Source organism: Aureobasidium subglaciale, assembly GCF_000721755.1.
Source record: "Aureobasidium subglaciale EXF-2481 unplaced genomic scaffold scaffold_8, whole genome shotgun sequence".
Lineage (NCBI taxonomy): Eukaryota > Fungi > Ascomycota > Dothideomycetes > Dothideales > Saccotheciaceae > Aureobasidium > Aureobasidium subglaciale.
The window spans coordinates 540,691-555,212 of record NW_013566987.1 but is presented as its reverse complement, the minus strand read 5'-3'; the positions used below and the strand labels follow the sequence as shown (position 1 = coordinate 555,212).

The window sequence follows — 14,522 nt, the reverse complement described above, 5'->3', positions numbered from 1 at the left end:
AAAAGACGATCCAAACCGAAGTTACACGATCTTGCTGGAAAACTATCCTTCTGGTGTGTGTCCGATAGATCTGAGTCTTTCACTCTCACTAATCCAGTGAATACCAGCGCCGTCAATCATCACCTCCAAGATCTGAGGAGATGTACACAATGCTGTCAACCGACCCTCTGGGATTCCTTCTCCCCATCGCCCTTGCACTCTCCATACTACACCTCCTCTGTCCTAGAGTGTTCAACTGCCTCTTCATTTCTCTAGGCCTTCTGATAGCAAAAGCCGATGACACAACCACGAAAGACCTGTTTAGGTATTGCGTCAGAGACAGGAATGCCGACGCTGGTGAGAGGTCTACGTTTGTCGGTAGTATGGTGATGGTAAAGGTTTTGGTGTTTACATTCGCTGTCGTGGGCGCCTTGGCAGAAGTGCATGAGATTTTGGACAAGATCAGGGGGAAGAAGGCGGAGAAGAAGGGGGGAGCTGAGACGAAGTTATGGCCGGTATGAGTTTCGTAGAGCTTTGGAGGATGTCATGAAGAAGTCGGTTGTTTGAGATGTGTGGTTGCATTTGAAGTCTGTCCCTACTTCCGGTTCACGTCAGGGTTTGACTCTTCAAGCAGGCTTGTGACACCATATGTTGGAGAGCACCGATTCCATGATAGCAGCAACACTCTCATAACAGAGACTGCATCCAGAGATGTGCTGTCTTCTACTCAAACGTATCAGTGGAGTGATATTGGACAAGAGAAGACATGTGTTAATACATGAGCAGGGTTATACCATCGGCAAGAAAAAATTGACGATGGAAATAAAAATAAAAAGAGAATCAACAAAGCTCGAAGACGGTATGAGACAAGAGTAAAACAGAAGTGGATTATTTACAGGATTGTGTACCTTCCTTGTTCACAGACTAGTTCTTCTCACCATGACTCTCCTTCCACTTTGCAACCGCATCACCAAACAGCTTCTTCGCTGGCACATTAGCTCCCAACCTAGCACAAAGCAAGAATGCACCACTCAATTTTCTGTGCAGCGAGTATGTCTCTTCAGGTGGCGGTGCCAGTCTCTCTCTAACCATCAGACCAATCTTCTCCCTTACTCTATCGGTGATGGTCTGGTTCTTGAAATCGTAGTAGTCGCCCGCTCTACCAGAGTCAAAGGGCTCAGCAAGCGTGAGGATAGAGTCCACATGAGCAGTAAGCATGGCCTGACTTTCTGCACCGGTAAGGTAGCCTAGCTTGATAGAAAGGTCGCGGCAGGCGTCACGGTCGTGGGTGGAAGCTGCGATGAGCAACTGCACATATGGCGTCACGAAGCTCTCAGGGAACTCTCTTGAGGCACCAAAGTCCAACAACTCCAATCTGCGCTCGGAAGGAGCATTGCCTCTATTGTAGAGAAAGTTGGTCCAGTTGGGATCGGTCTGCATGAATCTCCATTCCATGAGTTCGCGCAGACAGAGACGCAATACTTGTGTACCGATCCAGTCTCTCTCATCTTGAGAAAGATCAGGAATCTTGGTCACACCTTTGCCGTGCATAAGTTCGGCTGTAAGTACCTCAGGGCCACAAGCTTCGGAGAAGACTTTTGGGACACGGAAGGTAGTATGCTCGTCCTCGAGGAGAGAAGCGAAGCGAGTACCGCATTCGGCTTCACGTGCGTAATCGCACTCCCAGCCTAGCTCTGTGCGAGCGTTGGCGATGGTCTTGTCGAGGAAGAGACCAGGAGGTAGAAGGCGTGACGCCGTGAGGAGAAGAGAGAGATTATTAAGGTCGGAGTCGATGCTACCACGGACACCAGGGTATTGAATCTTGACTGCAACTGCGCGACCATTGGATGCCAAGGTAGCGCGGTGGACTTGACCGATGGAAGCAGCAGCAATGGGCACGTCTTCGAAGCTTGAGAACAGATCCTTCCAATCGGCGCCTAGGTTGGCAGCAAGTTGCTTGTTACGTTGCCATGGAGGCATGTAATCAGCGCTATCCTGTACGCGCTGAAGCACAGCATTGATTGCAGGGGGCAACATCTTAGAGTCCTGGAAGCTCATCATCTGACCAAGCTTAAGAGCTGCACCTCGCATGCGGGAAAGCTTGGCTACGAGTCTCTCCATATTGGCAGGACTGAGGAGGAGCGAGCCACTAGCAGCAGCTGCAGCGCCTCCGGTCACTCGTCGCAAGCTTTCGCCCACAGCACCAAAGGCCATACTCGTAGCCAAGCCGCCGTACTGCCAAAGTCTTCCGAAGCGAGAAGATGGCACAGCAGATTCGCGTAACTGGTAAGGAGTGCTAGGCTTTTCCGACTCGACGGCCGGAGAGGCAGCGGCAGTAGCATCAGCGGCCATGGCATCTGCCAGCTCCTGTGTTTCTTTATCACTGATCTGCGACTTTGCTTCGGCGGCCGGAGCAGCAGGCTTGACGATGGGGGCAGATGAAATATCCGCTTGTGGCGAGGAAGTGCCTGGTCTTGCGCTGAAAGTGTCTGGATTTCTGTCTCCAGCCTTGATGCTCTCCTGAATTGGCTGAGCGGAGCCCTTCCTAGCAGCTTTCATCTTGAGCTCATAAGCCTTTCGTCTATCCTCTCTGCCTCCGCTATTCAATAGCGAGGCGACCCTGGGACTGTGGAAAATGTCTGTGTTGATGCCCTCGGGTGTCTCTTTCTGCACCGGAATAGCCTCCTTTTGCGGGATGGGTGTTTGATTGGGATGGCCTTCTGACGAGTAGTAGACGTCTTGGTTGATCTGACCATCCTTGACATGATCGTCGCCGCCTTGGGTGTCTTCGGCAGACTTTGGAATTTTGGTACGAGGTAGAGACGACTGTTCGACGGATGACTCGGTAGGTCTAGTGCTGAAGGTGTCTTGTCCAAGTGTAGACGCAGACTGAGAGTGGCCAGACACCGAGGGAATCTGGAACTCAGCCTTGCGCTGCATCTTGACATTATGGTCGGCATTGCTGTCCTGAACAGCTGGTATAGGAATCGTGGAGGCGCCAGACTCGGCCGGATGCAGGCCGTTGGTGAGCGACTGCTGTTCGGCAAAGGGATGCTTGGGCGCGTCGGTCAACGGCCGTTGGTTGAAGGTATCTGTACCCTGGCGACTCGGTGAAGGATCGAGGACTGCGCCTTCGGGAGGAATAGTGCCGTCTGGTAGAGGGTGTCGGCGTGCCTTTTCCTGATTGACGTGCAGGTCGCCTTGAGGTGGAGCTTCTGCAACAGCGTTCTGATCCGAGCGGTCCCGATGGTGGTCTTGACTCAATCCTTCCTCGTGTATGTCGGTCCTTTCTGCGCCCTGGACCGTCTCTTGACTGGGGATCGGCTCCTCGTCATGTCGGGTCGTCTGTGTGTAGGTAGGTCCGGTCTCGTTGACTCTCCGTGAGAGAGCATACGCCGCTCGTGCTGTGAGAGTGACGCGGTCTGTCTGGTTCTTAACTGCCTTTGCCAGACTTGAGGTTTGTGTAAACAGCTCCCACTGTTGCGCGCGAATGTTGAAGTGGTGTTTCGCAATTGATCCAGACACATTAAAGAGTCTGGCTGCATCTAGCAGCCGTCTGCCCGCCATTCTGTTGCTTGAATTGTATGTCTAGCAAGTTTCCGTGTTCATATTTGGGTTGCTACTTTGATGTCGAAAATGGTCTTTGCCTGCATCCATGAGTTCCTGTAGAGAAACGAAATCGGTGACGTCGCGATGCGGCCAAGTCAAAGCTTCTGGCTATATCTTGTCTGCGAGTGTATCTCGATCATGAGCGACATGTGAACAACAGCTTGGGATAGTACCGGATGTACAAGTAGGTCATTGATAGCATGCTGTGAAGATATGTTTCGATGATAGAAAGCAATAGCCCGAGTCCACGTCGATCGTGTTGTCTCGCTTTTCCGAGCCACTTTCATGGCCCTGACTTCGTTCTTCTGTTCTTGACTTCATCTCTACACTAGCAATCCACAGAACTTCCTCTTTGTCCCAGACTGGTCCCACCATCAAACGCAATTCTCTTCCTGAGATGAAGATCGGTTGCCTTCAGTTCGCCCCAAAGCTGGGCCAAGTAAATGAGAACATACGTAGAGCAGATGACTTGCTCGAGGGTACCCTGTCCTCAGAACTCGATCTTCTGGTCTTACCAGAACTAGCTTTCTCAGGTAGGCACATGATCTGATCAATTAGTCTGACGAGATCTCACACACATCGTATGGAACAGGGTACAACTTCCCGAATCTGAAGGCCATCACACCGCTTCTGGAGCCGACAAGCGCTGGCATTTCATCAGAATGGGCAAGACGAACAGCCGCACGACTAAATTGCATAGTAGCGGTGGGATATCCAGAGATCACGCCAGAAGGAAGACGATACAACACAGTGGTTAGTATATCACCGGACGGAACAGTGGCCGCTAGCTACAGGAAATCATTCCTCTACTACACAGACGAAACATGGGCATCTGAAGGCGATACTGGTTTCTACAATGGTGCTATCGGCTCGCTCGGTCAGGTGTGTATGGGCATATGCATGGACATCAATCCTCGCCGCTTCGAAGCACCTTGGTCGGCATACGAGTTCGCAAACCATTGTGTGGATTCGGATGCACCATTAGTAGTGCTTTCCATGGCTTGGTTGACAAGATTGCTTCCTCAGCAATTGCTTGCAACAAGCACGCAACCGGACTTGGAGACACTCAATTACTGGCTGGAAAGGTTCATGCCAGTCGTGCAAAGCGAAAGGGAAGGAGGAACTGTGATGGTGATGGCGAACAGGTGTGGCACGGAGCCTGGCATGGTAGCAGGAGTGAGCCAGGGCGTTGATGATGAGGGCAACGAGGTTGTGGGGTATGCTGGAACGAGCTGCGTTTTGACGGTCGAACAGGGCGAGATTAGAATTTTCGACATCCTGGGAAAGGGCGAAGAAAGATTGCTGAGAGTAGATACTACCGAGGTGAGTCTAAGATCGAATGAAGAGCTGAGATATCAGTATCGCTAACTTGAAACAGCCTCCTCAGTTTGCACTGCGTGCTAGAGCATCGGCGTGAGAATTGCTGTATCGGCATCTAGATGTCGGTAGTTGCAGCCTCCTGACGATATCCAGTGATATTATAGATTTACAGCATCGGAATGCGTGTCAGAACTCTCAAGACATCACAGAAGTGCAAAGAGGAGACGCGAAAGGTATCAAGGCATTTCATCATGTAATTTCCATCAACCAGAAGTTTTTTGTTTTGTGATACGCATCCCCTAGCAAAGAACTAGCGCCATATTTTGATTCTTGTTTGTCATTCCCTGCGTGATTCACAAGCTCCCACGATGATGGAAAAAAAGGGATCCCTTTTCCTCCTTCCGATGAGAAAGGGAACACGGGCCCAAAAGCGAAACAGTCGGCTTCTTTCAGAAACAGGTCGTCGACATCGAGGGAAAAGGTTGGCTGCTTGATATCGTGGGCGAGTCGCTTAGATACCGATGCGGGTCTTGCGCCAGTGACGTCTCTTAGCGTTGTATCTGGAGAAAGTCCGTTAGTATTCGGGTTCTGTAGATTGGTGCGCTTCTGTGGCTGTCCGGGAGAAGGTGTGGAAAGAGTTCGGTGTTTTCTCAAAAAGCTCGTTTGCTTTGCTCGTCGCGCGTTTCGATATTCCAAGCTCTTTTCGAATCCTTCTTTCGGGGACGGGACCTGGATCATTCGTACCTGATGGTGTTGTTGGTGCGCAGACGGATCCACTGAGGGATGGGACGGTTCTGCTTCTGCGCCTTGGCGAGCTTCTGCTTGGTGCGGAAAGACTTGTGGGACTGTGTGGTTACATCGTGTCAGAGAGACTGTTTTCCTGGATGAACAGCGCTGGCGGGACTCCTTACAGGCATCTTGACGGTCTTTGTCGCTGGTCGTGGGAAGGGAGAAGCACGCCGGCTGTGAAATTCTACGAATTCGATGTGGCAGGTGCGTGCGTCACTTGGCGCTCTGGGGGGTTTGCCGAATCTTGGCGGCAAATCCCGTGACCGACAACGCCCGCCACCGCTTCCTCGAAGTGAACCATGCAATCTCCCATTGCTTGCGAACCACTTTTGGCAGCTCGACAAGGACATAATCAACCACCTCCACCCCGGGAATACTGATCGCATACATCATCACCGCCAGACGACATATTCATCATGCCCAAGGCCGAAGTTGGTAGCACAAAATGGCTCTCCAACAACATGAAGTCCAAAGGCCTGCAAAGGCTGCGCTGGTACTGTCAAGTCTGCCAGCGTCAAATGCGCGATGAGAACGGCTTCAAGCAACACACCCTGTCTGAAGGACATGTACGTGCCATGTTACTCGTCGGCGAGGATCCCAAGAAATACATTGCACAATACTCGGAAACATTCAAGAAGGACTTCTTGACTCTACTCAGGACGGCGCACGGAGAGAAAAAGGTCTATGCGAACCACTTTTACCAGGAATACATTCACGACAAGGAGCATATTCACATGAACTCGACTAAGTGGCCCAGTTTGACCGAGTTCGTCAAGTATCTTGGAAGAGAAGGTATCTGCAGAGTTGAAGAGGGTGACCGAGGTTTGGAAATTGCATGGGTCGACGACAGCCCTGAAGCACTAAGACGCAGAGAGATGGTCCGCAAGAAGGAAGCTATGGAGAAGGGTGACGAAGACCGCGAAACTCGCATGCTCGAAGCGCAGATCAAACGTGCACAGGAGAAGAAGAGGCAACAGGAGGCGGAAGACCTTCTCAATCAGAAGAGTCATGACGAGGAAGATAAGCCCAGGAAGGTCCAGGAAGGTCCCTTGTCATTCAGTCTGGGTTTAGGATCTACACCCGCGAGCACGGACCCGGCAGAATCGGCGGTCGAGAAGACGCCATCCTCATCCGAGAAGGCTATCGAAAACAAGGCCGAGCCCATCTTGGAGTTCAGAACTGGAGACGAGAGACCGGTCGAAGCCACTGCCACACTTCCAGCTGCGCCTAAGCTTTCTCTTGATCTCGGTTCTAAACCCAAGCGTGTCAATGTTTTCGCAGCAGCTTCCAAGTCCAAGTCCAACCCTCTTAAGGACAAGAAGCCTGCGAACGTATTCGAGGAAGCCAAGAAGATGAGCGCAGCAGAGCGCATCATGAGGGAAGAGATGGACAGGAAGCGTATGCGGGACGAACGTCAATCTGGTGGCGGTAAGCGCCCCCGTCTTGGTTGAACCTCGTGAAGTCTTGTTCTATGATCTGTAAATTCAGCGAGGCGCTCGGGAGAGGGAAATGGGCACGACTTACGATTGCATGATTGTTATGGAAGGTAGGAATGAGCAGATGAAGCTCGGCGGAACAAGTCTCAGAAATCAGAGTCCTCTTCGTGAATAGTTTGAGCCAGTAGACCGTATCTGCCGGCACCGGGTGTATCGAGCACGCTGGTCATGGACAAGGTAGGAGAGAGCAGAGCATCTGACTGATACATGTCTTTGCGTCTTCTCGAGGCACGATACTGCTTCGAAGTAGGACCCCGAGCGACGGGTTCGGGAGCGAGGTGTAGATTCGAATACAGAAAAGAGTAGACAAAGTGCAGAAGCAAGCCACAGGAGATGCCGGTGATAGAGGCGACACCCAGATAGATGTAGATTGTCTTGGCGATGGTTAGCATATTAATAGCGTAGGATGCGGGGCAGCGAATAAGCCATGGGATGGGGTAGATGACCTCGAATCTCTGCAAGAAGCGGAACGGAGCAATTGTGCAGTAGGCTAGCAATCGACCAAAGAGAAGCAGTGGCTGCAGTAAGAAGAGCAAAGCGCTCGTGATGGGTGAGAGGAGCGCTTTGAGGGTTAACGCAAGGAAGGCAAGTACAAAGTAGATGGGGTATACGAGGTAGTAGAGGCCAGTCAAGAGGCACGAGACGTAGAGGTTCATGGTTTGTCCAGATTGGGAGACTCTAACACAAGAAGTCACAAGCTATGCAGGATAGCGTATCGCCAGGCAGACGGCCAGATGGGTCGGGAAAGGGCCTGCAGGAGCGAAGCTGGTGGTGTGCGAATGGTTGGTGACGTGGATCAATGTTGAACGTCTTGACCCCCGCTGAGCAGTGAGGGAGCTCCAGTGTTGCGGAGAAAGCACGAGCGGGCACCCGCCATTCCTGCCAAAGCGATCTTCATCCTCGTCCAACTGATCATCCAAAGAAACCCACATCTCGTTTCGATGGGAAACACGCCGTCGTCTGCCAAAGCGGAGAAGGGCAGCCAACCCGCCTCGCCCGCCCACGCTCTCCACCAACACCACTCGCGCGACCAACACCACCATGAAGCCCGTCGCGAGCCGCGACGCCGCGAATCCATCCCGGCCCTGACGTCCAAGACGGCCGCTGCCTCTCCCTCCCTCGACACCACCTCGGCCAGCGGACAGGCCATCTTCCCCTCGCACTACTCTCCCTCGCAGCCGCGCTCTGCTCCTGCCTCTGGCCACCAGCGCAATCGCTCAAACACCACAAACACCCCCAAGCAGGAGTCGCCCTCGGTCCCGCGTCGCTACAAGAGCCTCAAGTCTCCCAGCCCTCCTCCAGAGCCTCGTCTATCGCCTGCATCACAGCCCGTCGACGTTCCTCAATCACAACGCCCCCAGCGTCCTGCCTCTCCTGCTACAGAGGCCGCATACCACCTCCCACCAGCCAGTTTCTCGCGCCCCCCACGTCTTCCTCTGCCAATTGAACAAGAAGACCACACCCCTGGCTCTCCCATAGTCTCGGCCGTCGTTCCCGACGACGACCCTGAACAGGTCGACCTGCCCCGACGATCGAGCGTCGTTAGCAGTACCATTGACGACGATGACGAAGAGCCCGACGGCTTCGAGGGCTACGAGACGGATGCTGGCGGTCCAAAAGTGCCCACTCTGATAGAATGGCGCAACACCAAACCGGGTGAACGTGTCTACGTAACAGGCACATTTACTAACTGGGAACGCAAATTCCGTCTGCACAAGGAGTAGGTCAATCAAAGCGTGGCGTGACCGATGGTTCCAAGAAGATCTGAGAGCTGACTCGACATCACAGTGGTCCCAGCAAGCATAAGAACGCCTTGTCGGCCACACTTCAACTACCTCCGGGCACTCACCACATCAAATTCATTGCCAACGGCGACATGATGACCTCGAACGATCTACCCACCACCGTGGATTACACCAACATTCTTGTCAACTACATCGAAGTCTCCTTGGATCAGCTACCTCTCCTTCAGCCCGGCAAACCCGTGCTCCCTGGTCCCCCTCCGGTCAAGCCTCAAGAGCCCTCAAGGCCCATGGACATTCGGCCCAAACCAGCGGCGCAGGCAACCAAGGACGCGTCGGCCGCCAACCAACCACAGAACACCCCTCCCAAGTCAAGTCATGAGCCACCCGCTCCGAAATCGACCACAGGCACACCGGCACAAGCTCCTGCCGATGAACCCAAGTCGCGCCAGGAGGCCCCATTAGTCCGCCAACAAAGCCGGGAATGGACGCAAACAGTGCCTGCCTACCTCACAGACCTTGATTCTTGGTATCCGCCGCCCTCGGCAAAAGAAGATGCGCAATCACCATCTGGTTCTGCTGCGCGTTACAGATTCGAGCGTGCCAATGCCGCTGCTGAGTCTCAACCAGCACCTCCTTCACTTCCCATGTTCCTCAGCAAGAGCATTCTCAACGGAACCACGCCGACCAAGGATGACAGCAGTGTGTTGATCATGCCAAATCATACCGTGCTAAATCATCTGGCGACTACGAACATCAAGCAAGGCGTGCTGGCCACGAGTGCGACCACTAGGTACAAGAGAAAGGTATGTTTCTTCGACAAGTAACATAAGCACAACTTCACCTTGCTAACTCGACTGACACAGTTCCTTACTACCATCATGTACAAACCGCGTAGCGACGGCGAAGAATAAAGCATATGAGTGGGAAAATGACTTTTACATCCAAATTCATTGTACATAAATTAATCTTCTGACTGGTCCTTTTTTCTTATAGAGTCCATGGATAGGGGAGTGGTATCCATCGTAGATATTTTCCGTCGATTTGGAATGATGAATAGAGAGAGCACAGGATCAAACAATCACAAGTACCAGATCCCGGCCACTATTCTAATTGTCAAAGGACATTTCTCCATATCACGAACGTCTCGTGACTACCATAAAACTCAGCACTGGCGTAGTTGCTCTGTCTTCAGTGCTTGTTCCCTTCGTCCTGTGCACCTCTGTTGCTCTCTTTGTAAGATTTATGCACCCATCCCCATATCCCAGAATCCACATTCCATCTGCACAATCTAGTTAGAAGATAGGCCCACTGCAAAAGATAGCTCCCACTCACCTTGGTCGCATGAATGAAGATCTTGACCAGCTCCTCAATCCTCGATGGCGACTGTCTAAACACATTCCCCTCTACCAGTTCTGCGCACATGTCAGTCATCTCGCTCGTTTCATAGTTTCCACGGGTCAACCCACCCATTCCCTTGCCAACAGCCTGAGTGTAATCGTCGGCAATGTAGTTGTCAATCCACTGACGGTAGCGATTTGCATTCTTCGGTGCAGAAGGGTCTTGCAGGGCAGAAAGACGCTTAGCGATGTGATGGTAGCCGATGAGGCAGGGGAACATTGCGATTTGCAGGGCGAGCCAGTCTTCCGAGGCACCAATGTCGAGGATGTAGCGGCTGTATGCTGTACAGGCTGTATAGATATGTCAGCTTGGTGCCCGAGATAAGGGGCAACTGAAAGAAGGAGACCTTGGTGTTCTTCAGAGTTGCGGAGTTCATCCATCGTGACGCCTAGTTTTAGACATTCGGATACATGTAGCTTGGTCTCAGTGTGGATGTGAGTCACAATACTAGCGGACTGTGGATCGTATTAGTTGAAGAACACGATACTCTGCTCGAACAACTTACTGCTGCAACGCCTTCCAAGGTCTTTGCCTTGTAGCCAGCGAGTGCATTTGCTCTAGCAAATTGTGTCTGTGACTTTAGTCAGCGATGCATCGATTGCATGTCACTCTGCTGCGTACCAGGTAAAGATAGTCCTGGACCATGTAGAACTTGAACCTTTCGACAGGTAGAGTGCCATCGCCCATCTTCTCCACAAAGTCATGCTGTGTGAAATCTCTCCAGACTCGTTGAACATCCTCGCGCTCGAGTAACCAGTCTACGAAGCCGCCGCTGAGATTGCGATCAGTACAATGATGGAGTACTGAGATCGACTAACTTACGGTGGGAATGGCATGATATTGAGAGAATGAAAGTGGTTGATTGGACCAGATCCTTTACCAAGATCGACGCTGGTCTTGATGCCAGCCTCTACGTAGCGACCAGCAGCACGTACTGCTCGTTCCATGCTCAGGCCATTTGCAACGTTGCAGGCGATGGCAGCTATCTCCAGTTAGTGTCGAACGATGCCGTATGGGAATATAAACACTTACATGCGAGCGAGCATCCTGTACCATGTGTGTTTCGTGCAATCTGATACTTCGATTCAAATACGCAGTAGTCACCGTCTGTGTAAAGCACATTGACCAAGACTTCCTTCTCGTCATCGGTGGTAGCGACCTCGTAGTTCTTCTTCAGCGGAATGTGTCCACCCTTGATCAAAACACTTTTGGGTCCGAGATCCGCAACTGCCTTGGCTAGGCGTTTCATGCCATCCAAGTCTTTGATGTCGTCGATTTTGTTGCCAGACTCTTCGAGTAGTAAGAGTGCTTCCGGGATGTTGGGCGTGATAAGCCCAGTCACAGGCAGAAGTTCTGTGCATAAAGTTTTGATGGCCTCTTCTTTGAGCAGTCTCGCACCACTCGTCGCAACCATGACCTCGAGTCTATCAGCATAGTAACATGAAGCTCATCCTTTTCACATACAGGGTCCACGATGCTGCATGCGGGCTTGTACTTTCTCAAAGCATCTGCGACGACCTGTATTGTGCCAGCAGAAGCCAGCATGCCTTTCAATGATCGTCAGCATAAGTCTTGATAGTCATAAACAAGAAATGATGCCCGGGGCGAAAGATGTCATTGGCATGAGAGATCATGGGAAATTCAAATTACCAGTCTTGACTACATCAATACCAACGTCTTCTGCGCAAGCATCAATACATTTCTTTACGAATTCTGATGGTGTTTCGTGGATGCCAGTGACGCCTTGAGTATTCTGTGCAGTCAAAGCAGTAGTTGCAGTCATAGCATAACAGCCATGTGCAGCAATGACTTTTTGGTCCGCCTCAAGGCCTCTGTAAATTCATTTTCGATCAGTCTTTGCAATACTTTGTTCGATATGGTCGTCCTTACGCGCCACCAGAACTATCAGATCCTGCAATAACGAGTATTCTTCTTGGATGTTCCATTATGTTGGATTGTTTTATGATAAATGTTCGAAGAACGTGTTGGTTGAATCTCGAGATCGCAGCTGCCGTCATCGGGGAAAATCACCGAGCCGCTCTCGGCCGCTCTGTCCCTTAGCCCTCTCCTACTCGTAAATCACTAAACATACAACTTTTCTTACTCTCCCGAATTTCTCAATCCGAGTCTGACTCGTCGAATTCGGGAACGTCAGGATCTGGGTAATAGTTAGTCTTTGAGATCGAGATGTACTGGAGGATATTATGGCTTACCTCTGACAAGCTGATATTCAAAGCGACCTTGCACCTTAGTGGCTAAGGTATCACGAACCAAATCCTGCTCCTCTCCACTCAGAGCAGCATCAAGGGAGGCCATGTCGATCGAGATGGCTAGACCACGGTTGCTCGGCCCTAGCTTGTCGATGAATTCAAGAAGGCCATCAGCCGTGAAGACCGAGAGACCATTGAAGGTCAGACTCTTCAAGTTTCCCAAGTTTGAGAGTGTCGCCAGAGTGCTATCGCTCAACAGCCAACCACTGACGTTAAGATCTTCTAGATTCAACAAATTCTCTCCTAGAAGTTGCAGCTGATCGTCTTGGAAGTAGTCTGATGATCTGGTGAGCTGGAGATACCGCAAGTCTCTCAGCTCGCACAGAGACTCGCAAAGCTGGTTACGTGCCACAGGCTCTAGGGGATCGGGGTCCGCCTTCAGGACCAGGCTTTGCAGTTTCGTCTGCAAGCCAATCGCTGCATGAAACTCTGAGTGCTCCCGTAACGCATACATGCAGTCATCTCTTCTTGCGTTGATTTGCAAATCCTCCAAGTCAACACCTTCCTCACTCAATGCTGGTGTCAGGATATCGGGAGCTGATATGAAATCGGTGAGGTTGACCTCGCGCAGTTTCGTGCACTGCTTCAACCATTCTATCATGCCGTGCAAAGTGTCTTTCTGCATTTCCTTGAGATCGTGCGGTGGTTGCGTGTCGGTCAGTTTGAGCGTCTCAATCACTGTGCAGTTCTTCATTAGTCCCAGTCCTTCTATACCTTTGTCCGGGATCGCGAGTGCTAGGAATCTGAGAGACTCTGCATGCGTGTTCAGCGCCCGACAGGTTTCAATACCGATGCCACATTCTCCAATGTTCTCGAAGTACTGTAATGTGTTCTTAGGCATATTGTTCAGAAAACGTGCGAGTAGAACGTCGGATTCATCGTCACGCCTATTGCATGATGTTAGCCTGATGTAGGTGAGCTGGTGACTGCCCTCTCCTTACCATTGGTATATGTTGATTCTGTTGAGATATGGACAATGTTTGTGTAGGAGATTCTGGACAGTCTCATCGCCCAGAGTCTTGCCATCCCACAACTCGAGCGATCTCAACCTACTCAGATCGGGCGCCCATCGCGGCAGAGCACTGGAGAGGACTTGTGAGAACGTCAGTATCTCTTCTCTTTCAATATCCAGAAACGCTTACTGTTGTATTCGCCAACTATAGGCTCCGTAAGCTCTTCGAGCATTGGTGCAGCTTTCACGATCGCTGGCTCAATGTCAGCTAAAAACGTATACATACTTTCGGATCCCGTACACACGACATACCGTCTCCAATTGCAGCAACTGTCTCACGCATATTACTCGATCTCAAAGCGCGGTTCTTACCCCTGGTCTGACTGGTAATATTAAATCTGGCAAGAGAACCAGAGAAGAAGTTTCTGTGAACGTGTCAGCGGAGATCGTCATCATCTCAAGGCTCAATGCCATACTGCTGGATCTTGCCCCTAAATTTGTCATCGTCCAATAACTCATAAAGATCCCTCAGGTCAAGTACTCTTAAGTAATGACAATATGGAAATAGCGTCTCCTCGGTACACGAAAGTAGAACGGTCCTCCACAAGATCGACCACCTCTGAACAGCTTGTTCCTGTTCGTGTAGTGGCAATGCCTCATTACCTCCACTTTTGACAGGTGCATTGTGACTCGCGCTGTATATTGTCAGAAGCTTTCGTTATTGTCTATCAGGGAATATGGATATATGTACCGGTAGAGATTTGCTAGAGCTCCGGAGCCGGCCAGATGTTTACTAGCCACGGCACAGTTGTACAAGCTCGAGAAGTCATTGCGTGAGGCAAGCTCGTCAAAGAGAAGCTGCCATACATCGGGTGGCAACCTCACACTTGTCGTGACTGCTTCGTCTTCAACAGACATTATTTTAGCTGAAATAATGAGTAATGATTAAAAGCTATTGAACGAG

General features: G+C 51.2%; 9 protein-coding genes across 9 annotated transcripts; 4 read left to right on the top strand and 5 right to left on the bottom strand.

Moving 5' to 3' along the window:
* The first annotated feature begins 106 nt into the window (after window positions 1–106).
* On the top strand, window positions 107–397 carry AUEXF2481DRAFT_39215 (uncharacterized protein). Its single transcript, XM_013489131.1, has 2 exons — window positions 107–296; window positions 350–397. The coding sequence occupies exons 1-2, from the start codon at window positions 150–152 to the stop codon at window positions 359–361; spliced, it is 159 nt and encodes a 52-aa protein (XP_013344585.1). The 5' UTR covers window positions 107–149; the 3' UTR covers window positions 362–397.
* Window positions 398–903: 506 nt separating this feature from the next.
* On the bottom strand, window positions 904–3,546 carry AUEXF2481DRAFT_28839 (uncharacterized protein; the record flags this gene model as incomplete). The annotated part of the gene is made up of 1 exon (XM_013489053.1): window positions 904–3,546. One exon carries the CDS (start codon window positions 3,544–3,546, stop codon window positions 904–906), a length of 2,643 nt encoding a protein of 880 aa, XP_013344507.1.
* Window positions 3,547–3,735: 189 nt separating this feature from the next.
* AUEXF2481DRAFT_39212 (uncharacterized protein) lies at window positions 3,736–5,389 on the top strand. The gene is made up of 3 exons (XM_013489130.1): window positions 3,736–4,121; window positions 4,181–4,911; window positions 4,967–5,389. The coding sequence occupies exons 1-3, from the start codon at window positions 3,986–3,988 to the stop codon at window positions 5,003–5,005; spliced, it is 906 nt and encodes a 301-aa protein (XP_013344584.1). The 5' UTR covers window positions 3,736–3,985; the 3' UTR covers window positions 5,006–5,389.
* Window positions 5,390–5,419: 30 nt separating this feature from the next.
* On the bottom strand, window positions 5,420–5,825 carry AUEXF2481DRAFT_4380 (uncharacterized protein; the record flags this gene model as incomplete). Its single annotated transcript, XM_013488976.1, has 3 exons — window positions 5,420–5,468; window positions 5,653–5,753; window positions 5,820–5,825. The coding sequence occupies 3 exons, from the start codon at window positions 5,823–5,825 to the stop codon at window positions 5,420–5,422; spliced, it is 156 nt and encodes a 51-aa protein (XP_013344430.1).
* A 75-nt stretch (window positions 5,826–5,900) lies between these two features.
* On the top strand, window positions 5,901–7,214 carry AUEXF2481DRAFT_664274 (uncharacterized protein). The gene has a single exon (XM_013489290.1). It carries the CDS (start codon window positions 6,114–6,116, stop codon window positions 7,146–7,148), a length of 1,035 nt encoding a protein of 344 aa, XP_013344744.1. The 5' UTR covers window positions 5,901–6,113; the 3' UTR covers window positions 7,149–7,214.
* On the bottom strand, window positions 7,215–8,077 carry AUEXF2481DRAFT_663958 (uncharacterized protein). Its single transcript, XM_013489289.1, has one exon. It carries the CDS (start codon window positions 7,847–7,849, stop codon window positions 7,280–7,282), a length of 570 nt encoding a protein of 189 aa, XP_013344743.1. The 5' UTR covers window positions 7,850–8,077; the 3' UTR covers window positions 7,215–7,279.
* A 57-nt stretch (window positions 8,078–8,134) lies between these two features.
* Window positions 8,135–9,849, top strand: AUEXF2481DRAFT_88251 (carbohydrate-binding module family 48 protein; the record flags this gene model as incomplete). Its single annotated transcript, XM_013489232.1, has 3 exons — window positions 8,135–8,913; window positions 8,982–9,741; window positions 9,802–9,849. The coding sequence occupies 3 exons, from the start codon at window positions 8,135–8,137 to the stop codon at window positions 9,847–9,849; spliced, it is 1,587 nt and encodes a 528-aa protein (XP_013344686.1).
* Window positions 9,850–10,178: 329 nt separating this feature from the next.
* On the bottom strand, window positions 10,179–12,282 carry AUEXF2481DRAFT_4376 (uncharacterized protein; the record flags this gene model as incomplete). The annotated part of the gene is made up of 11 exons (XM_013488975.1): window positions 10,179–10,217; window positions 10,271–10,350; window positions 10,405–10,626; window positions 10,683–10,791; window positions 10,842–10,907; window positions 10,958–11,108; window positions 11,159–11,318; window positions 11,369–11,753; window positions 11,801–11,883; window positions 11,987–12,168; window positions 12,227–12,282. The coding sequence occupies 11 exons, from the start codon at window positions 12,280–12,282 to the stop codon at window positions 10,179–10,181; spliced, it is 1,533 nt and encodes a 510-aa protein (XP_013344429.1).
* Window positions 12,136–14,495, bottom strand: AUEXF2481DRAFT_88249 (uncharacterized protein). The gene is made up of 7 exons (XM_013489231.1): window positions 14,310–14,495; window positions 14,035–14,253; window positions 13,871–13,983; window positions 13,749–13,811; window positions 13,548–13,698; window positions 12,550–13,493; window positions 12,136–12,494 (listed from the first exon to the last, which is right to left on the bottom strand). Exons 1-7 carry the CDS (start codon window positions 14,474–14,476, stop codon window positions 12,454–12,456), a joined length of 1,698 nt encoding a protein of 565 aa, XP_013344685.1. The 5' UTR covers window positions 14,477–14,495; the 3' UTR covers window positions 12,136–12,453.
* Window positions 14,496–14,522: the final 27 nt, after the last annotated feature.

What these genes read in the sequence shown, in the direction of transcription:
- AUEXF2481DRAFT_39215 (XM_013489131.1), top strand. Translation starts at nt 150, where the DNA reads ATGCTGTCAACCGACCCTCTGGGATTCCTTCTCCCCATCGCCCTTGCA.
- AUEXF2481DRAFT_88249 (XM_013489231.1), bottom strand. Translation starts at nt 14,476, where the DNA reads ATGTCTGTTGAAGACGAAGCAGTCACGACAAGTGTGAGGTTGCCACCC. An exon ending in TTTAGGGGCAAGATCCAGCA is followed by an intron (nt 13,984 to 14,034) that starts GTATGGCATTGA and finishes ACACGTTCACAG; the next exon opens with AAACTTCTTCTCTGGTTCTC. An exon ending in AGTTGCTGCAATTGGAGACG is followed by an intron (nt 13,812 to 13,870) that starts GTATGTCGTGTG and finishes ACATTGAGCCAG; the next exon opens with CGATCGTGAAAGCTGCACCA.
- AUEXF2481DRAFT_663958 (XM_013489289.1), bottom strand. Translation starts at nt 7,849, where the DNA reads ATGAACCTCTACGTCTCGTGCCTCTTGACTGGCCTCTACTACCTCGTA.
- AUEXF2481DRAFT_664274 (XM_013489290.1), top strand. Translation starts at nt 6,114, where the DNA reads ATGCCCAAGGCCGAAGTTGGTAGCACAAAATGGCTCTCCAACAACATG.
- AUEXF2481DRAFT_39212 (XM_013489130.1), top strand. Translation starts at nt 3,986, where the DNA reads ATGAAGATCGGTTGCCTTCAGTTCGCCCCAAAGCTGGGCCAAGTAAAT. An exon ending in ACCAGAACTAGCTTTCTCAG is followed by an intron (nt 4,122 to 4,180) that starts GTAGGCACATGA and finishes CGTATGGAACAG; the next exon opens with GGTACAACTTCCCGAATCTG. An exon ending in TGAGAGTAGATACTACCGAG is followed by an intron (nt 4,912 to 4,966) that starts GTGAGTCTAAGA and finishes AACTTGAAACAG; the next exon opens with CCTCCTCAGTTTGCACTGCG.